The sequence below is a fragment of the Carassius gibelio genome, chromosome B6 (genome assembly GCF_023724105.1).
Source record: "Carassius gibelio isolate Cgi1373 ecotype wild population from Czech Republic chromosome B6, carGib1.2-hapl.c, whole genome shotgun sequence".
Lineage (NCBI taxonomy): Eukaryota > Metazoa > Chordata > Actinopteri > Cypriniformes > Cyprinidae > Carassius > Carassius gibelio.
In genome coordinates this window covers 8,771,719-8,793,927 of record NC_068401.1, presented here as the reverse complement: position 1 = coordinate 8,793,927, position 22,209 = coordinate 8,771,719, and the positions used below count along the sequence as shown (strand labels likewise).

General features: G+C 38.4%; 1 protein-coding gene across 8 annotated transcripts; it reads left to right on the top strand.

The window, feature by feature from the left end:
• Positions 1-880: 880 nt before the first annotated feature.
• On the top strand, positions 881-22,101 carry eif4enif1 (eukaryotic translation initiation factor 4E nuclear import factor 1). Of its 8 annotated transcripts, none has more exons than XM_052558752.1 (20): positions 994-1,123; positions 1,638-1,728; positions 2,168-2,304; positions 5,148-5,221; positions 5,552-5,679; positions 5,765-6,039; positions 6,136-6,334; positions 6,429-6,589; positions 7,388-7,526; positions 8,523-8,633; positions 8,781-9,055; positions 9,556-9,633; positions 10,346-10,469; positions 10,579-10,649; positions 11,558-11,691; positions 11,995-12,070; positions 15,232-15,361; positions 15,459-15,797; positions 15,902-16,078; positions 20,987-22,101. In XM_052558752.1, exons 3-20 carry the CDS (start codon positions 2,224-2,226, stop codon positions 21,181-21,183), a joined length of 2,769 nt encoding a protein of 922 aa, XP_052414712.1. In that variant the 5' UTR covers positions 994-1,123; positions 1,638-1,728; positions 2,168-2,223; the 3' UTR covers positions 21,184-22,101. The 8 variants fall into 8 exon arrangements, with proteins under 8 accessions (XP_052414709.1, XP_052414712.1, XP_052414707.1 ...); XM_052558747.1 differs by having other exon boundaries at positions 8,457-8,633; XM_052558749.1 differs by having other exon boundaries at positions 881-1,728; positions 8,457-8,633.
• The last annotated feature ends 108 nt before the right edge of the window (positions 22,102-22,209 follow it).

Genomic DNA, 22,209 nt, shown 5'->3' with positions numbered 1-22,209 from the left:
TTACTGTACACAGAATTTCATATTGAGCCTCAGTGCAAGTTGTGTTCTTCTTTCATTTAAAAATGTCAGGCAGTAGTCCCGACAAAGCCATGATCAACATATCAGTTTGTGAGATTTCTTATTCTTAGGAGAGTTATCACCCTACTAAACAGGAACTGCGTATGTGGGCAATTTAATCTCTTGATGGCGTCATAGAACATAATTGTTTTTGTGACTCACGCATAATGACTCAACATGTCAATAAAAACTACAAATAGATCAGGTGTGTAGGATTTATCGGGTTTATTCATGTGGAAGTTTCCAAGCTTGGAAATGAATGATTGCAAGGGACATAATAGTCACTTTCACTTTGAGAGTCAGAGTGATCTTTTTTTTTTATAAATTTCTCTTAAATTGTTATGCTGGTAATTTTTTTATTTTATTTAATGTATTAACTTTTTCAATTACTTTTTATGTGTGCACACACATACATACAAGTCAATTCTGTTTTTTGTTTTATTCTATTGCATTTTAATGTCATTACACTTATTGTTTTTTAGAGTTTTATTACATTTTGTTACATAATTATTTAAATTTTTCTAAAAATACTGTTTGATTATATATTTCGTGGTTGACAAATAAACTTAAAACATATTCAAAATTAGAATTAGCTTCATTCGTCAAGTGCGTGGAAGCACACAAGGAATTTGCCCATATTGTTCATACTTGTTTAACTTCATAAATACTACGTAAATACTTTTAATTTTGGTCAGAATCATGTAAATAAAAAAATCAAGCAACTCAACTAAGCTTTTTAAATCCTGTCACGTGACTACAATTTATAACTGGTGACCACGTTGATTGCCTGAAATTTATTCTTGCTCTAAAATTCCGTAACGTCTCTTGTCAACCCCACTGAATAAAAGACACACTAGTAACCACGTAATCTGGTGTTTTTTGTTTTTAGATTTGAAATTACAATCGAATGTGAGTGTCTGTTTCTTAAAATTTTAAAGAAGGCGTGATTAGACACTATATAATCCTTGATTGGGGCCTTTCTCAGAGCCAGTCAGAGATCTGAAGAAATTCGCCGCTCTGCGACTGAACAGAGACGAAAGAGAGAGCTCAGAGAAAGTACCCCGAGGTACATTGATTGTTGCAGTCGGACTACAAGCTTTAATTAAGTGATATAACCCAGTTATCTGCTGGGATTGGTCCTTATATATGTGAGCTTTAGTGTATTGACGCGCTTTTTATGTACGTTGTGCAGCTTCATGAGTGGGGATAAGTTTCCTAGCCTGCTAACCCGGCTCACTAGCCTATAAATACACAAACAAACACGGAATTATTTGGAAGGTTTTCTCTCTTACGGAAAAAACCCAAAGGGGAGACCAACCAAAATTGTAATTAAAATTCAGAAACGGTGCAAATATAGCCTTTTTTCCATATGAACCGAAGTAAATAGTCGGCGTCGGCTTGATGAGTTTAGCCAGTTTGCTAATGAAATGCTCCTTTTTGCCAATTAGCGATTAATTCTGGAGCGACAGGGACTATCCGAACCTCCTGTCAAGATTGTCGAGAGAGAAACTTTATTTTTAGGCAGAAAGCTTCATCTGCGTCCTGTCTGAAACCTGGACTGACTGCATCATCTGTTGTAGTTTGGTATAAGACCGATAGCCAGACGCTAACTGAGGTAACGTTATCCAGGCGAGGAGAGAGACGGTGCTGTGACACCTTTTCAGATATCAGGTGGGTTCATCAATATGTTGAGAAAGGTGCTTGGTTCTTTTCAAAATAGACCCGTTCTTCATGTGGGAAATTGTAGCGTGATTGTTCCTGCATCAGTCTGATTAGTATTCTGTAGTTGGCTTGCTGTCTGCTTCGTCATTTGCTAATACAACAGCTACTCAGGAGCCAGACATTTACCTGATGTTAAATCCCTACACCGTTTAATCCTCTTTAAAGTATATTTAAGTTATATTTAAATTCTTATAGATTTTACGGGGTGTATGTAATCCGTGTTAAACTGCCTGCAGTCTATTTGTACAATAATAGCTCAGGGAGTCTGGATTGAATACCTAGTTTTATTTTTTTATATATATATATATAATATTTGTAATCGTATTTGAGCCAAATGTGAATTACATTGACATGACACTTAAACTAATGCTATAGAATTCATTCACAGGTGCCTAGGGTGTCTGATAGTGAGGCTTCACTTCAGTTTGACCACCCGCCTGAATCATGGAGAAGGATGAAAATGGTGAAAACATAGTGCAAATGGTGAAGGACTCACTAGTAACCTCCGCCTATAGATATACCAAGGTGAGAACAGTCACAACCCCTAGAAGGAAATGTCTTTTGAGGAGCAAATCTGCCTTGATCTTTCAACCTGCCATGAACTTCGATCTATAGGCCCGATATACTTCAAACGAAGTTCGTTTTCGTTCTTCATTTTGGGGCAAAAAGAAGTTCGAAAAGGCTGAGCGGCAGTATACTTCTAACCAATTCTCCAACACCCCAGCGCTGCTGGAGGTGGGGTGTAAATTAATATAAACGTGTCACGATGATTGCGTGTATCCCCTAAGCAAAACAATGAAATGAAGTGTAGGGAAGCAAGGTGTGAGACGGGGACCAATGCAGCTCAGCTATTCGACAATCCAGTGTATTCAGGAGATGTTGCTCTCCTTAAAAATTGTGTCAAAAAAAGTTTCAGAACACACCCACCAATTGGCTAACTGCCATGGACCAATTGAATCTCAAAGGTGTTTAGGAGCTAAAGCGAACTCCCCCAGAAAGTTCACTATGTTGAGCCGTTTTGAACTGCCAAAACACTTCGTTTTGGCCCGATTTTGTTCGAAATGATATTATATTAGTTCGTTCTTCGATTTCGTATGAAGTATACAGGGGCCTTTACAGTGTGATGTACTTTGAATACATGCTGTTACTTTTAGAGCTCTAAATGTCCTATCAAATAAAAGACCATGTCTGAAGCTTATTAAAGTAGGCTTTAAAGTCATGATTAAGTGGAAGCACAAAAATAGATTCAGGGATTTTTCATTTCATGTCAGTCTGAAGGAGCAGCAGCTGCTTACTCTTGTTACTACATAACAATGAAACTGATGGTGGCGTTTTTTCTTTAAAAAATAAAAAAAAATCTTATTCATGATTTATTACAATACTAATCCCTCTATTTTTCATTTTATTGAAACACAGTTTCATTAAATTAAGTTTAGTAAAATTGCATTGAATTGAACAACTTAACATTGAATTATTCTTGACGGGCATGTATAATTGGATAAATAGCAGTTAAATCCTTATAGTGCCCCTAATAGCCTTTTCGACTATTACCTTTCATGCAGTGCATCATTTTAGCTGTATGTGAACACAAACTCTGCAAAGTTATGAAGCCGACAGTGCACGATCGATAGTTATGTCAAAAATTGCCTAAACGAGCGCTGAGCGTCTTTCTGAAGATTTCGCTCTGCTCGCTCAATACGCACAGCACCACTTGCTACTACTTTCAGTGCATTTTATTTTGTGTGCTTTTCTGTGCTTTTATGAAAATATATTAGCAACCATAAAAATGGCATAATAGGAGCACTTTAACTTTAGTCAATACCTAGAAGTAAAAATCGAGCAACACAAAGTGTAAACTGTAGTCATGTGACAGGATTTAAAACAATGTGAGATTGGCATTGCACATTTATTTCCTGAACAGTAGATGGCAAAATGCGTATTGTTGCTTGCCTCACTTTTGTTCTTTGATTTTGAACATTTGGTTTTGTTCAAGGCATCAACCATCAGTGGCACTTGTTTTTACGCTCCGATTGTACTGCAGGTTTTCTAGAAAACAGTGAGTTGTTTAAGGTGAACCAACATGAGATGTGTTCTCCTTGCAGTGCAGCGGTCCTGGTTTTCAGGAAATTAAAAATGCACTCTTGTTGTTGGAAATGTTTCAGTTGTGAAAGGTGTTTTTTTTATTTTTTATTTTTTTTTAATTTTATATAAATTATTACATTTTCACACCAACAAACAAAGGGAAGAGGGATAAAAAACAAAGTAATAACATCATTAATAATAATACAAAAAAATTACATTCACCCCTTCACCCAACCCACAGGTTGAGAGCACTGTCCAATGTTGAAAAACTGTATATAACAATAAAAAAGTTTAAACAAAGTAGACATTCATTCAGGAAGTTGTGGGTGGTAACCTGAATAACAGATTAGGCCAGTGGTCTCAAACTCAATTCCTGGAGGGCCACAGCTCTGCAGAGTTTAGCTCCAACCAGCTCCAAATCACCCCTGCTTGGAAGTTTCTAGTAATCCTGAAGACCTTGATTAGCTGGATGAGCAAAACTGTGCAGAGCTGTGGCCCTCCAGGAATTGAGTTTGAGACCAATAGGTTAGGTGAAAAGGAGGGAGAAAAAGGTTTTAAAAAAAAAAGTATTTACTTGCAGCAAATATAGTGCTTGCCTGGTAACAACAGACTTTCTAAAAACAACAGACTTTGTAGCAGAACGGACGGGCAATCAATCAATAGTTACATCTCAAGTATAGGTCTCTGCAGGAAAGTAACGGGAGTTACCAGATCAGGGTGTTTTTAGGTTTAGGGGTGGGGTTGGGTAAGGGGGATCATTTAGATGCATGATTTAGAAACACCCAGGAGTTTGAAAACACCCACAAGGTTATACATGCCCACTTTTGCTCTGCAGAGACCTAAGTCTCTTACATCTAGCCACAGCACAGAGAATTAACATTATCCAAAAAGGGTAACCAAATAATTTAAAATATAACGGTGGAACTGCGGTTAAGATTTTCCAATTGAACAAAGGCATCCTTTATCCACGTAGTATGGGAGGGAGATGGTTGTGGTGAGGACTTTTCCAGTGCATCAAAATGCAGTGGAGAAAAAACTCAGAACAGGCCAATTAATGGGGAGAATAAATGTTAATAGAAGTGATAGCTGAGATTTGAATCAAAGACCGACTCCCAGAAAAAAGACAGAGCAGGACAGGTCTGGAACTTGCGAGTTAAATTAGCTGGTTATACATTCAACACTTCTCACAACTTGGATCAACGGCTGGGAACATGAAAGCTAGTTTACTTTTAGTTGTGAAGTGTTCTGTACTGTTTTATCATGCTGATAATTGTTTGCTTTTGCAGGAAGAGCTTATGGAAATCAAAGAATTGCCCATTTCCAATGAGAGGCCAGAGTGTCTATCAGAGAAATATGACAGGTGAACTTTTTTAGTGTTTGTTTGCCAGTTCAGTTTGAATATTTCTGAATGTGTCACCATATTATCTTGCATGGATATCATAAAAAAAAACACATCAGTGCGATTATTGACTCCTGTTGCGTATACATGAACATTACAATTTTAAGCCAATCTATTTTTTGCTCTTTAGCACTTAACCACTGCTTTCCTGTATTAGGCAATCAAATAATTCATTTATAGCTGATATTTGTTTAAATGCACTTCTTGTGACATTACTGACTAATGCGGTTTTAAATTGACATAAATGGAGAACCTAAGCTTTAAGTGTTAACAGTACTGTTTCCTTCATAGTGATGGGGTCTGGGACCCTGAAAAATGGCATGCCTCACTATATCCATCTTCGGAAAACGGCTGTCCAACAGAAGGATACAAGAAAGATTATGCAGAGGACAGAGTTCCGCTTAAACGCAGAATTGCAGGTAATTGGCCAAGAAGTTTGTTGTTATTTGCCTGTCAAAATCTTGTTGCTTAAAACAAAACCAGAATTAACTTTTTCTTCCCTAGATCCTCGGGAACGTCTAAAAGATGATGACCTTGAGGTGGTTCTTAGTCCACAACGACGTAGTTTTGGTGGAGGTTGTCAAGTGGCACCCCCTGCCCTTCCTCGCCGCCCCATCAGCCCTCTTGAGAACAAAGAGAACGAGTCACTCCGTTTAGGGGGAGCTCGACGCATAGGGAGTGGCCGTATCATTGCATCACGTGTATTTGAGAGGGACGCACGAGTTGACAAGGAGAGGGAGCGAGACCGAGAACGTGAATTTAAGGACAAGAGATTTAGGGTATTTTGATAAGAGTTTGGTACAAAGGAACCTTTTGCTATTGTGTTTTTCAAAGAATAAAACGTTGTTGTTTTTTTTGTGTGTGTTCTACTGTAGCGAGACTTTGGAGACAAAAGAGTGTTCAGTGAGAGAAGAAGAAATGACTCTTATGCTGAAGAGGAGCCAGAGTGGTTCTCTGGTGGGCCCACTAGTCAGTCAGAGACCATTGAGCTCATTGGCTTTGATGACAAGATATTGGAGGACGACAAGCGGAGGACCAAGCGTTCTAAGAAGAAGCCAGAGACTGTTAAAGAAGGCATGTATTGTACAAATGCAAACACCTAAGAAATGCTTCTGTTGTTGGATCAGTGCATTTATCAGCATGCTTTTTCCATCTTCCACACCTGCAGTTGAATGTAATGGTGGGCTCTCTGTGGACCCTGAAGTAGTTCAACAGTCAGGAGCTGACCAAGAGGTTCCACATGCTGAGGTTCTTCCAGAGCAAACCCATGGAGAATTTGACTTCGATGAGTTCTTCAATCTTGAAAAAACCATGCCTGGCCTGGCTTCGGTAAGATATGGGGAGCACTGCATGCTTTTAAGGGTAATGGTCACAAAATATCTGGCTTGTCTTAAAGGGAGAAGGAATAGACAAATCACACCTAAGGATTTTTTAAAAGTAATGTTTGGTTCATGTGGTTATTAGGTACTTTGTGGGCAGTTTATTAATCTATAATGAATTTTTATTTATTTATTTTTTTAAACTCTGCTCTGTACAATTTACTGTGCTCCTGTTACATTTGTACCTCTTTAGAAGTTGTCATTTTCTGGACCAATTTGTATTGCAGCACCCCTGATGCCTCTCGTTTCTCTAATGAATCAATTGTTTCTAGTTGCATGTATTTTGTGAATATAACACTGCAGGTAGTTATGTGTTGGTTATTGCAGAATAGTTCAGCAAGCCCATTTTAGGTTCATATGTTCCTGCTCGTGTCTGGTGTTTTAAATAGGACATTGGTTTTGCATTTGTGTGGCGTCACGCTATTTGTTGGTTTTGAATTATACAGAAAACTCAATGGAATGCAAATTTATGCCCATCTGATTTGTAAAGATTATATTGATACTGTTGTAACTGGGGATTAGGATTGATTGGCGGGTTATGCACATCTACGTTGTGCCAAGTTTTTATGTAGTTTTAAGAAATGGGGACCTTGTAAGTGAAACTATTCTCCAAAATGCCCACTTTTCACCCCATTGTGCTAAGCAGTCTGCAGACACTAATCACGTAAGTGTCATCCACTCCCCATGGCTGTTTCCTGCTTCTAAGTTATAACAGTTTAAACCAGGGAGCCTCTCTTTTTCCTTCCAGATGATTGAAGATGTTCTTGCTGATGGTCCGGTCATGGCCAGTCGTTTTAGCCGCTGGTTCTCCAGTAACAGAAGTCCCTCTGGCAGCCGCTCCAGCAGTCTACGTTCCACACCGCATGAGGAGTTGGAGAGATTAGCTGGTAACGCTTTCCTGTTCCAGTCTATTCACCTGGTTTTGTTTCAAAGTTGCCCACTTGTCTTTGATATAGGCATGCACAAACTTGCAAGTTAACATAAACAATAATAACAGTAACCGACTTGTTTTTTTTCTCATATTTGAACTCATTATCAGTTATTTAATTTTTAATATTTAACTTAATTATCAGCTTAGCGTTTTAATTTTATAGTTAAAGGGTCATGAAAACCCCCTGTTTTAGCACTGGTAAGTGGGAATGGTGTGTTGCAGAGTGGAGGGAGAAGAGGGGAGACTGACAACACAGGCAACTTCGGTTTCTGACAGTTTCATTTCCCTCCCGTTGAGTTAAAAACTCAAAACTTTTTTTTTTTTTTTTTTTTTACACAAAATATAAGAAAATGCTTGAGATGGTGTAATTACTTGGTTTGTCCAGTAAAGCCCACTGCAATGCTTGCTAGAAGCGACCTGGATGAAACGCTTTAAAGCTTAAATCTATGGAAAACCATTGAAACTTTGAACGGCCATATCTCCGTAACGGCGTGGCGAATTCACACCAAATTTGGAGGATCTCTTCAGCTCGAGGAACCCTCTACAAATCAAGTCCATGTCTAGAGGCCTTCTTTAAGACCACCTCCGCGGCAATAGTCCCCAGTGTTTGGAAGTTACGGGTGGTTAAATTCGTGGTCTGGCCCTGACTGATCTAGCGATCCCAGGAGGCTCCCCCTAAAAAAAAAAAAAAAAAAAAAAATTATATATATATTTTGGTCGGGCTCTAATACACACGCTATTTCCTATATGTATATGGCACCATTCTAAAGACTCCTATGCTCATTCAAAATAGCAATATTCTGAAAAATAAAACATACTGAACCTTTTGAATGGTAATGTTTTATGTACCTACCAAAATGGCACAATCATTTTGTGTGCATGTCAGGTCTGGAACCTCATACTGGATCTCTAAATCAGGGTACGTCTTTGTACTTCACCCCCATCTCTTCAGTTGAACGCAAAGAGAAGGTGGATATTCTGGAGCTGCTGCATAAAGCCAACATTGACCTGAAACCGTTATTGTCCACTTTGAATGTCAACAAGGCTCACCTAAAGGAGAGCAGTGAGTAGCATCCTGTATATATTTATTGGAATATTGCCCACTGAGGTGTGTGTTGTTTTGATCTATAGACAGCAGGCCACAGATGATGTCAAATTGGCCATTATTAAAGAGAGCGTTTGAAATTCCTCTATGTCTGCCCTCTTATAGCAAACTCGGGGGTGGTGCTGTCTTTGGAGGAAGTGGAGGTGGGTCTGAAGGGACTGAAGGTGCAGCCTGAACCAGCGCCATCATTACCTCAAAAACAGCCCACTGGAGGTGGGGGAACTCCCTTCATGGTGGAGCATCTGGAAAAGGCTCTGACAGAAGGATCTGGGGCTGCGTCACGGCCGCGAGACCCTGACATGTCTGCATTTAATAAGTTGGTGAGCTCCATGAAGGCAAGTGGAACCCTGCCCACCCACCCCAAAGCCAGCGGGAGTAATGTAAGTGTGCAACCATCGGTTATGTTTGCATGGTTTTGTTAGAGCTTGCAGCATGCTGTTCAGCCTCAGGTAAAGCTGCATGTGTGAGATTGACGTATTGGTTGCCCAGTTTGTTGCGCTCGAGTATTACTCTTCTTTGCATGCAACACAAACCAGTGCTGTTTACTTGTTAGTAAATGAGTGTTTATTTTGACTAGTGATGGGCATAAATTTGTATTTAGCAGTTGTGGCTGAATTGTCAGTGAACTTTTGCATGCATAGCTTTGGTATATCCTGTTCTGACTCCAGTGAATCTTTTGTAACATACTTGGTTTTTAACCATTTTTGCTCATGCGTTCACCAGTATAATGTAGGTGCCATCAGTGTTTGACTTCAGCAAACAAAACTTTATTGACCAAATGGCATGCGTTGTATATAATCTGTTTTTGTTTGGTTCATACTCCAACTCTTATCACTTTTCCCTTTTTTTTTTTTTTTTTTTTTTTTTTTCTCATTTATAGCAGCAGTCAGTGGATCCTGCTCTTGTGCCCTTATCAGAGGCACAGGTACCTGCCTCTCAGCAGAAAAACATCTTTCAGGTGATCTGTCAAAATCAAAGACATTCTGTTTGTTCTAAAGTTATTTTAACAAATTTATACTCGACAGGACATTAGAAAACTCATTCATGTGATTTGACTGATCTATAAACTGTAAGAAATGGTGCAAACGGTTGTTAGAAATACCCGAAGTTCATGCAGAAGTGTTTTTTTTTTTTTTTTTTTTTTTAATTTCTTAAATCTTAATTGAGACTCATATCAGCTATCGGTCAATATATCGGCATCGGCTGTCAAAAAATACCTGTTGACCACTAGCAATTTACTGTAGTAACTAGGGCTGCACAATAAATTGCATGTGATTATTTAAAGTGCATCTTGGAGCATTTAGTACACAGGGCTGTTCTTCACTGACAAGCTGTGCAGAACATGAGCAAAATATGATCGTGTTTTTGTGCAGTTTGTCTGTAAACAACGGCTCTGTGTAGTAAATGCTGCTCCATGTAAAGGCACGTAGGTGATGGAGATTTACCGCTGATTACAGAACCGGCTTTACTAAGATGATGTGCATTAAATATCACATGCGCTTTATCGTGCAGACCTAGTAGTAACTGATACTTATCCTGTGGTGTTGAGACAGCTTTAGTAACCTTGTAGCTGAAGCTCACATCTTATCATTGTATTATAACACTGTTCTAGTCAAGTTTATGGTGTTGAGTTGACAAAGAATATAAGATCTTGTGTTTTTGTGCTTTAGGAATTATTGGTTGCCTCTCATGGCCCTGTTCCTGCCTCTATGCCTGGCCTCGTACACCACCGCACTTCACCCCCACTCTTCCCACAGAGACAGGACTTTTTTCCAGGCATGCCACCTGCAACAGGTAAAATGAGTTGGCCTAATTATAAGTGATTTGAAACAAAGAGAGGCATGATAAATCTGCAACATGAATGTTCCTCCACGTTCCTCACCCATCTTTTGTTGAATCTCAGGGTTCCCTGCTGGCCCACAAAATGTGTTGGATCAAATTTCAGACTTGCATCGGGCCAGGAATACACCACAGGTAGAACTAATACTATGGCAAGGATATATATGTATATTTGTTTGTTCGTTGTAGTTAATACATTATGCAATTTATAAATATTAATGTAAATGGCCATTGTTCATTTGTTCACAGTGCGTTATTGTGTACGAACACAACTTGTGATTTTAATAATGCATAAGAAAATGCTGAAATTAACAAGTAAGATTAATAAATGCTGTGGAAATATTGTTCATTGTTATATATATATATATATATTAAATTATGATCCTTATAAAATGACCGCAGATGAGGAATTAAATGCGTGGCACTGGGACCGACTTAAAATTTTACAAGTTTAATGTAGCAATGTGGTCGCTCCATTTTTCAAGAATAGTTTTAATTGTTTAACCGTTAATAGATTTGAACAAAAGAAATAGTTTAACGATGCACAGGCCGTATTGAATTGCAAATTCAAAAATAAGATGAGTAAAGAAAATGCAGTACTGTATTAAAATCACTCTTTACTTAAATATATGAACACAGAACTCCGCTGTTAACTGGCTAATATAACATTTCAAATTATATGACTAGTAAAATAATGACAACTTTCTCTGATGGACACTGCTTTCTTTCCCCAAAATGCATCTTGTGTGACAGGTGTCAGTGTTAAGGCACAATATGATGCTATCATAAATTAACTGTTCATTTTTAATTTATCGCTTATACCAGTATATCGTTATACACTTACACGATATCGAAATTTTTTGCTTCGAATATCATGGTTCTAGTCAATACTGGTATATTAGGAGTGTCGCAATATACGATTAGTTCTGAGAATCTACATTCTCTTTGTGTAAAGGCTGTTAACATGCAATTAGGATAAAATATACTAGAGTATGTACTTGGTTTTGCATTTTGTAAATCGGAGATTAATTCCTTATTCTTAGATGAGAGGTTTGCCAATGGGAGTGGACCAGGCCAATCTGGAAGCATTGTTTCAGCAGGAACTGGCAGTTCTTAATCGCCCACAGTACCAACAAAGCTACAACAAACAGGCTCACGAGAAGGCATTTCGTAACAGGTAATATTGATTATCAGACACAATAGGCAGGTTGTCCTGAAGCAAACCTTGCTAATGGTTTCAGCCTCTTTAATCACAGTTACCTTTTAGTACTTAGTTATTCTCCTCTTGAATTGGAATCTCCTGGTGATTGTAAATTGAAAAGGTCAAATTTAACCAGATTTGATCAGTGTATGCTTTTATTCATAAAACGAACAGTTGCTACAGTACATCCAAAAGAGTAACCTAATGAATGGAAGGGGTTGATAATGTTGTGTACAGTGATGCATTGATTTATTTGCATCTATATCTCCTTTTTTGTAGACAAACCAGGATGAACTGTTCACCTGGGCCTCACCTACCTGGACGGGCGTCACCTGGAAATACTGTAACAAGTGTGGTAAGCCAAATCGATCACATTTAGTTTAACTGCCATTGAGGCATTTGATCATACATCTGATGTTTTGATCAACTTGCAGCATTACAGAGCCATTTGTATGTTTTGAATTAACTTAAATATCCTTCTATAGAATGAAAACCCCAAAGAACAAATTAGATTTGTTCCGATATCGGAAATATCTCCGATACCACAACAAATTCTGGCATCGGCGAGTACATGAACCCATATACAGTTGCAATCAAAATTACTCAACCCCTCAGAGACTACAGTACTTTACAAATACAAGCCTTTCTGAAGATCCAGGATAAAATAAAAATTGCATCTATAACAGTTCACTGGCAGATTAAAAGTGATAGTCAATATATGATGTAATAGTTTTGAGTTAGATTTTTTTTTTAATAATACTGTTATGTCATAATTATTCAACCCCTATTCAATATTGCTGTTTTTAAATCACTTATTTGCATGGTGGTGAATGAAACCGTCTCAAAACACAATTAAGCCTTTAGAAACTCTATTAAAAACAGTATTAGCTTGAGCTGTTACACATACAGTTAGCCCATGCATGTGTTGAAGTTGAGTAGCAAAAATGTCAACAGAGATCTCACAAAAGCTAAAGAGAAAAAATATTGTATTACTTTAGAAAGACTAAGGCTATATGAAGATTTCCAAGACATTGAAAGTTCCTAGAGACACAGCTCTCAGCCTTATTCCCTAAGTTTAAAGTGTGTTTTACCAGAAAACCTTTGAGGGTGTTGAAGAAAAAGCACAATATCATAAAACGTTTAATCTGAGCAACTGAGAAAAACCTGCAATGTACAGCCAAAGACTTGGAAGATGACCAGATGAAAGGAGGAAAACTATTTCAATGCAGTGTATAAGAAGAACACCATCTCCATCGTCACTTCACTTCACTCACTTCACTAGACAAGTATGGCCTTCATATTGAGACCTCTTGCAGAATACCACTCTTGATCAAGAAGAACAAAAGGCAGACTTGAACTTGATAAAATTCATTTGTGTAGACCTGTGGAGCTCTGGAGGAATGTTTTATGGAGTGATGTGACCAAACTGGAACTTTATGGACCCATGGATCAGCGGTATGTCTGCTGCAAAACAGGCAAAGCTCATAAGCAGAAGAACACCATCTCCATCGTCAAACTTGGAGGTGTATCAGTCCTGTTATGGGGTTTCTTTACTGTAGCAGGAAGTGGAAATAATGACTGTATGAAGGAAATCATGGATTCTTTGAAGTATCAGGCCATTTTGACAAGAATTGTGATGCCTTTTGTTGCAAAGACTGAAGCTGATGATCAATGGACTTTCCTGCAGGACAGTCATCCCAAAGTACACATCCAAATCTACTACTGCTTTGTTCAGAGATCAGTCATAGAATGTACTTGAGTGACCTGTTCAGTCTCCAGGCTTAACTCTCATTGCAAATATCTGGTTGAATTTGAAGAAAGCAGTGGCAATGTGAGAACCAAAGATTTTCAGTGATCTGGAATCTTTTCCATGCGAGGAATGGGTCAAGACTGTAGTAGAGAGGTGACAGAAGCTTCTAATCACTTACAGACAGCGTTTTATTGGTGATTTTAAAGAATAAAAGATTCTGCACAAAGGGGGTTGAATAATTTTGAACATGAATGTTGAGAGCCAGTTTGAATTTTATCCTGATTCATCAATGTTCCATTCTCAGAATCACTCAAAAGTGTATTAACAAACTTTCTCTAATACTTTACTGATGCATTTGTTGAATTGATTTCATAAAATGTTGTTCACCGCAGCAAAATGTCTTGCAGGTCAAGGGGGTTGAATAATTTTGATTGCAACTGTACCGATCTGATACCATTTTCTTAAACAAGACCTAGTTATGACCGCTAGCTTTGCCTAAACGCTTGCACGGTTCTTCTTCGCTGCTCAAAATGCATTGCAAACACAGGGAGTTGTGCGGTGTTGCCACAAGCAACCCCTGTTTAGAGCAGCGAAGAAGAAATGAAAAGTGTTGTCAGCACTGATCTATATATGACTGGATCGCTCATCGCGTTCTAAACTGCCAACAGATAGTGAAACCACTTCTATATTATAGATCAGTGGATAGCAGTATATCTCTGGAGTACCGGTAGTTACCGACTCCGAGTATATTCGGTACCCGCAGCTGCGTTCATATATATATATATATATATATATATATATATATATATATATATATATATATATATATATATATATATATATATATATATATATATATATATATATATATATATATATATATATATATATATATATATATATATACACACACACACACTAGTGTCTGTGAATATTGAACTGCAAAATACTATTTAAATATTACTCCTGCAAATTCTAAATCTCTTTGGGTGACTGGTGCAGATGCACGGGAGCTTGCCGTTTTGTAGTCTCTGCTGTGTGTCACTATATGAGGACAGGAACGCATGAACTGTCACTTCATGAGAATTTACGGTTTAATTTGAGAAAACTGTCATATCAAAAACACAGACACTCAAAGATCTTAATGGCAACCCATCAAAATAAATGTTCGGTTCAACGTGAGTAAATTGACAATATGTTAAGCTACTGTTGTAGCCTACAGTAGATTTAGCTATGTCTCGATGTAGTAATAATAAAACGTCTCTCTTAATAATAATTATGCCTAGACGTTTGCTTGTTTTTTTTACTTTTGTTGTAAAGAGATTGTCTTGTATATCTTTTTTTAATATTCCTAGACTTATTTGTTGCAGTTTTTTATACAGTTATATTGTAAAACTAAAATACCTTTTTTAGTTTGCAGCGTTAGATTTTTGGCTGCATTTGAAGTTCTTTTTTCGCTTACGAAAATAAATAATACTGTCAAATTCATGTCAGATAATAAAAATACAGTAGTTCACCATGTATTTGTTCATGTTTTATTAAGGGATAAGTCTGAAGCACACCATAAAATAATTCTAGCAATTTACACAGGGCTAGTAATATATACAGATACACACCCAGGTATCGAATCAGTACTCCGTATCGGCCGATACCCTGAGCCCAGGTATCGGAATCGGTATCGGGTAGAGAAAAAGGGTATCGGAACATCTCTAGAACAAATGACTTGGTGTTTGGTTTAAACCACTTTTTTCCCCCTCTTGCTGCAGCTGTCTCCATCCTTCACTCCCACTTCTGTGATCAAAAAAATGTACGAGTCAAAAGAGAAAAGTCGAGATGATCCTGGGAGTAGACCAGGAAGTAAAGAGGAGACCATGAGCTTTCAAAACTCACAGGAGGGTATGATACAATGCACATACACCAAGAGATCAGAGCTGGGTGAATAAACATTAGCTCTTTTCCTTTTTCATAAAGCAGTTACCTTTTTAATTTATAGATGGGCCTCCATCACCCAGTTCCTTTCTGGAAGATGTGGACATAAGTGGTCCTCAGACTGGTGGGGTAAAGGCATGCTCCACCCCCGTTCCTACTCTGAATCGTCATAGTAAAGACCCAGATCGACCCAGGCCTACATCAACAACTGGCCACCACACTCCCACCATGATGTCATCAGGGCCCCCTTCTCCTTTCCCCAGGCCCCAGATGTATCCAGTTCCTCTGCTTCCCCATGTCCCTTTGGTCAGACCTCCACCCCAGATTCATCCAAGTGTGATGCAGAAGATGCTGGCTCAGGGCATTCAGCCTCAACCGCTCGGACCCACATTATTACAGACAGGTTGGTTTCAGACTTTGGTTTCTCTTTATTCATGCCGGTTCCAGACATGTTCCTGTTGATAACTAAAAACAGTGAATAATGAAGTTCTTTCTCTGCATGAACAGGGATTTTCCCTCAGGCTGTAGACCTGTCTCAGCTTCAGGGTTTGCCCCCAGCCCTCTTGGGGCAGCCTCTGTATCCCCTTGGTACTGCAGGGTATCCACTCATGGCCCCTAGAACTGCAGGAACACACATGCAGTTAGCAGTCATGCAGCAACAGCTTCAACAGCAACAGAGACCAAGTACGTACAGCACCAGTGTCTTAAAATTACTACATTAGAGTGATTTAATCACTACTGTTCAAAAGTTGGATTGGTTCATTTTTCTAAATACATTTTTAAAAACTCATTCTCAAGGCTGCATTCAATCGGTTGAATGCAATTATAATGCAGTTATAACTATCAGTGATGTGCGGGTTGATCCAAAATGAGCGGGTGTCCGCAGTTATGAGTCATCCAAAAATATTTTTAATGATATTCGGGGCGCGGTCGGTCGGGTCATTTGAAATAAAGATGCCAATTAAACCTTTGTAATTAATATAGTACTAGACACAATTTTGAAATACATAGGCCTACACTTTATTGGCTGAATAATGGGCGCAAAGATGACGCAGAAGCTCAGTCTGCCGGTAGAGATAGAGGCGGCAAGAGAAAAGGTGAAGACACTGTTTTTGGTAAAACATGATTTTGACGACTTCATTAAGTTTTGTTTTATAGAAAACTTTTTAAAAGATTTTCATTTTGTATAAATTATATCTTAATTTTGATCAATGTTTTATTTTATAAATAAGAAGCAAATATATAGCAGACAATATAATAAAATAAATGGGCTACTCTCTGATTATGTAATCCATATGAAATGTGCATTTCTCTCTGGCATTTGTGAGTCCGGATCGTCAACTTCATCTTAGCAGCGTCAAAGAAAACACCATATTACTAAACAATGAAATGTCTCCTTGCATATTTTTGAACCATTAGGCCATTCTGGGTTGAGCGAGACCCCACGGAATGAGTGAGTGTACAATATTTTCTTTTCCTTTTTTTGCGGTCCAAGTTTCGAGCGGGTTAGTTGAAAACGTCTGTTCGGTGCGGGTTATTAATACATTGACCCGCGCATCACTGATGACCATCGTTTTCATATTAAAAACTGAAATCAATTCAGTTTCTATATTTCTATCAATTAAGACTAATGGCTTCCGAAAAAATTTTCAGCGTCACATGGCTCTTTAATTATTCTGTGTTGACTTGGTGCTCAAGAACATTATTTTTAATCAGGGTTAAACCGTTCTACTGTTCAATATTTTTGTGGAAACTTAAACCTTAATTTTCTTTTAAGGATTCTTTAAAAACAGCATTTATTTGAAAAAGTTGTTGTTTTTTTGTCGCTGTTTACTTCTATTTAATGTCATTGTTAAAAAGTCTTAAATTTGAATATCACATATCAGTGGTTACATTTAATCAGTTTCTTAATGGAGAACAGGGTGGCCAGAGAACATGGCTGATAATTAGATTTTAATGCGATCTAATTATTATAAATGTGATCCAGAGAATTTCTGATGTGATGGTATTTATTTTGAGCAAAAATTTTTGGGGTTCTTATCCATTTCTGATCATAATTGCCAAACAAATCTGCCAATGTATCAGTCTGTAACTAGATTCAAGCTTTTAAAGGGGGGGGGGGGGGGAGGGGTGAAATGCTATTTCATGCATACTGAGTTTTTTACACTGTTAAAGAGTTGGATTCCCATGCTAAACATGGACAAAGTTTCAAAAATTAAGTTGTAAGTTTGAAGGAGTATTTCTGTTCCAAAAATACTCCTTCCGGTTTGTCACAAGTTTCGGAAAGTTTTTTTCGAGTATGGCTCTGTGTGACATTAGATGGAGCGGAATTTCCTTATATGGGTCCTAGGGCATGTCTGCCGGAAGAGCGCGCGCTCCCGTATAGCAGAGCACTGAGAGCAGAGGCATTCACTGATCAGGGCGAGAGCGTTGCGAAATGTCACAAGAGAAGTGTATTTTTGGTTGCCAGGGCAAGACAACCCTGCACAGATTACCAAAAGAGAAACAGCATTAAGGGACCAGTGGATGGAGTTTATTTTTACAGAGCATCAATGGAGTTGTGCAAGTGTTTGTGTTTGTTACCTGCATTTCGAAGATGCTTGTTTTATAAACAAGGCCCAGTTTGACGACGGATTTGCATATCATTTATTTCTTAAGGATGATGCAATCCCAACGAAAAAGGGTCACGATCGTGTGTTGGAACCGCAGGCGGGGAGTAAAACTACTTAAAATATCTCTGCCTCCTTGTTAGTGCGTCCGCCTCCCATGCCGAGAACCGGGTTCAAGGTCCGCCTCGGAGCGAGTCGTTGCTGCTGCTGCTCTCGTTCAGTTTCAGCCTCAGGATCTGATTCTGGATCATAAATAAACGGCTGAATCTGACTGTTAGCCATGGTTTTTGGATGTTTTTTTCCTCAAGGTGGTAATGTCACAGCTTCCAAACGCTCTCAACGCAAAAGCCTACTGGCGCTCGTGATTCTTTAGCTCCGCCCACACGCCACGCCTCCAGCCAGTCGTGTTTTTCCGGGAAAAATCGGTACAGACCATCTTTTTCTTATGAATATAATAAAACTAAAGACTTTTTGGAGTTATGAAGGATGCAGTACTACTCTATAGGTACTCAAGATTAACAGGATATTGAGTGAAAACGAGCATTTCACCCCCCTTTAAACATTTATTACTGAAGCTTTAAATTTGTCTTGGCCATGATGACAGACTTGCTGATATGGCAATTAAACAACATTTTGATGCTTCCAGACAAGGGAGAATATATAACATTTTTACAAATATTCTAATTGTTTAGCTTTTTTGTGCTTTTTTTGTGTGGTTTTTCAATTATTTTTGTTTTTGGTAAAACATGATTTTGACGACTTCATTAAGTTTTGTTTTATAGAAAACTTTTTAAAAGATTTTCATTTTGTATAAATTATATCTTAATTTTGATCAATGTTTTATTTTATTTTATAAATAAGAAGCAAATATATAGCAGACAATATAATAAAATAAATGGGCTACTCTCTGATTATGTAATCCATATGAAATGTGCATTTCTCTCTGGCATTTGTGAGTCCGGATCGTCAACTTCATCTTAGCAGCGTCAAAGAAAACACCATATTACTAAACAATGAAATGTCTCCTTGCATATTTTTGAACCATTAGGCCATTCTGGGTTGAGCGAGACCCCACGGAATGAGTGAGTGTACAATATTTTCTTTTCCTTTTTTTGCGGTCCAAGTTTCGAGCGGGTTAGTTGAAAACGTCTGTTCGGTGCGGGTTATTAATACATTGACCCGCGCATCACTGATGACCATCGTTTTCATATTAAAAACTGAAATCAATTCAGTTTCTATATTTCTATCAATTAAGACTAATGGCTTCCGAAAAAATTTTCAGCGTCACATGGCTCTTTAATTATTCTGTGTTGACTTGGTGCTCAAGAACATTATTTTTAATCAGGGTTAAACCGTTCTACTGTTCAATATTTTTGTGGAAACTTAAACCTTAATTTTCTTTTAAGGATTCTTTAAAAACAGCATTTATTTGAAAAAGTTGTTGTTTTTTTGTCGCTGTTTACTTCTATTTAATGTCATTGTTAAAAAGTCTTAAATTTGAATATCACATATCAGTGGTTACATTTAATCAGTTTCTTAATGGAGAACAGGGTGGCCAGAGAACATGGCTGATAATTAGATTTTAATGCGATCTAATTATTATAAATGTGATCCAGAGAATTTCTGATGTGATGGTATTTATTTTGAGCAAAAATTTTTGGGGTTCTTATCCATTTCTGATCATAATTGCCAAACAAATCTGCCAATGTATCAGTCTGTAACTAGATTCAAGCTTTTAAAGGGGGGGGGGGGGGGGGGGTGAAATGCTATTTCATGCATACTGAGTTTTTTACACTGTTAAAGAGTTGGATTCCCATGCTAAACATGGACAAAGTTTCAAAAATTAAGTTGTAAGTTTGAAGGAGTATTTCTGTTCCAAAAATACTCCTTCCGGTTTGTCACAAGTTTCGGAAAGTTTTTTTCGAGTATGGCTCTGTGTGACATTAGATGGAGCGGAATTTCCTTATATGGGTCATAGGGCATGTCTGCCGGAAGAGCGCGCGCTCCCGTATAGCAGAGCACTGAGAGCAGAGGCATTCACTGATCAGGGCGAGAGCGTTGCGAAATGTCACAAGAGAAGTGTATTTTTGGTTGCCAGGGCAAGACAACCCTGCACAGATTACCAAAAGAGAAACAGCATTAAGGGACCAGTGGATGGAGTTTATTTTTACAGAGCATCAATGGAGTTGTGCAAGTGTTTGTGTTTGTTACCTGCATTTCGAAGATGCTTGTTTTATAAACAAGGCCCAGTTTGACGACGGATTTGCATATCATTTATTTCTTAAGGATGATGCAATCCCAACGAAAAAGGGTCACGATCGTGTGTTGGAACCGCAGGCGGGGAGTAAAACTACTTAAAATATCTCTGCCTCCTTGTTAGTGCGTCCGCCTCCCATGCCGAGAACCGGGTTCAAGGTCCGCCTCGGAGCGAGTCGTTGCTGCTGCTGCTCTCGTTCAGTTTCAGCCTCAGGATCTGATTCTGGATCATAAATAAACGGCTGAATCTGACTGTTAGCCATGGTTTTTGGATGTTTTTTTCCTCAAGGTGGTAATGTCACAGCTTCCAAACGCTCTCAACGCAAAAGCCTACTGGCGCTCGTGATTCTTTAGCTCCGCCCACACGCCACGCCTCCAGCCAGTCGTGTTTTTCCGGGAAAAATCGGTACAGACCATCTTTTTCTTATGAATATAATAAAACTAAAGACTTTTTGGAGTTATGAAGGATGCAGTACTACTCTATAGGTACTCAAGATTAACAGGATATTGAGTGAAAACGAGCATTTCACCCCCCTTTAAACATTTATTACTGAAGCTTCAAATTTGTCTTGGCCATGATGACAGACTTGCTGATATGGCAATTAAACAACATTTTGATGCTTCCAGACAAGGGAGAATATATAACATTTTTACAAATATTCTAATTGTTTAGCTTTTTTGTGCTTTTTTTTGTGTGGTTTTTCAATTATTTTTATTTTTGCCACAGATCTGCCAGTGGCTCCATCAGGAGGCCCCCAGTCACAGAGCCATGGTCCCCATCGGACAAACCATTCACAGCGAAGAGGTGGTAGCCCTCCTCTGGGTCTGGCCAAGTGGTTTGGTTCTGATGTGCTGCAACAGCCCCTCCCTTCCATGCCGTCTACTAAAGTAATCAGTGTTGACGAGCTCGAGTTCCACCAGTGATAACCATTCTGGGACCAGTCGGCAGGAGCAAAGCAAGACATCACTTCCCTTCCTCACTACCCTCTAGTTGGAGAGATATGAACTTTGATTTCTACCATAATGTACAGATGTCAGAGCCCTGTCTGTTTTTCTGTGCTCTGTCTGAAACCCTTGCAGTTGCTGAATGTTTATTTTTTGAAAAGGCCTGAAGTTAAAAGGAAAAAGACACTTTTTTTTTTTTTCTCCTACCCCTTTTGTCACAAAGTAGTTTCTCATAGTTTTTGTTTTGAATATTCAGTTTTTGCAGTGAAGTAAATGATGTATAGGCCTGAATTTGTACAGATTATGGGAATAGATTTTACTTTTTCCACCTTGTACATATAATTGACTTGTTTTCCTTTTTTTTTCTGTCTTTATGTGGGGAAGGTTATCTTGCTATTAAGAAACTGGAAAGTTGTGTTTTTGTCCAGTCATATTGTCTGCACAATCTTCCATGTTTCCCATCTATGGTTGATCTGGGGGGGGGGGGGGGGGGGGGGGGAAGGACACCACTGCTGATAGCTGGTTTGTTGGGAAGGAGATGTTTTGTGTGTAGCAATTTAATGCATCCCTAATCCAGAGATACATGCCCTTGAAACTTTTGCTGAAATATTGAAGCCAGCATGTTCTGCAAGGGGGGGACACACTTCCACGCCAGGAAGTGAATGCTAGTTGTGCCTTTTTTGTTTCCTTTTTTGTTGAATTTTATTTTTAGAAAAAAGCCCTCCCATCCCTTATCCAGCCAGTCTTCTTAGTCACTGTATGAGAAGTACTGTTCTGAATCACATTGGTTTTAGGGTGGCAGGGGTTGGTAATTAAATAATGTGCTATTAATTTAAGAAGCACAAATAGTTAATAAATATATATATGAAAAAATTTAAATAAATCATTCACATAAAATTGTCAAGGTCTCATTGATTTCAAGGTCTTTAAATTGTCTGCCTAGAAAAAAGCAAACCTTTCAGAGGGATGACGGACGAAGAAGTCTTCTGCTCTGAATGCCTGCAT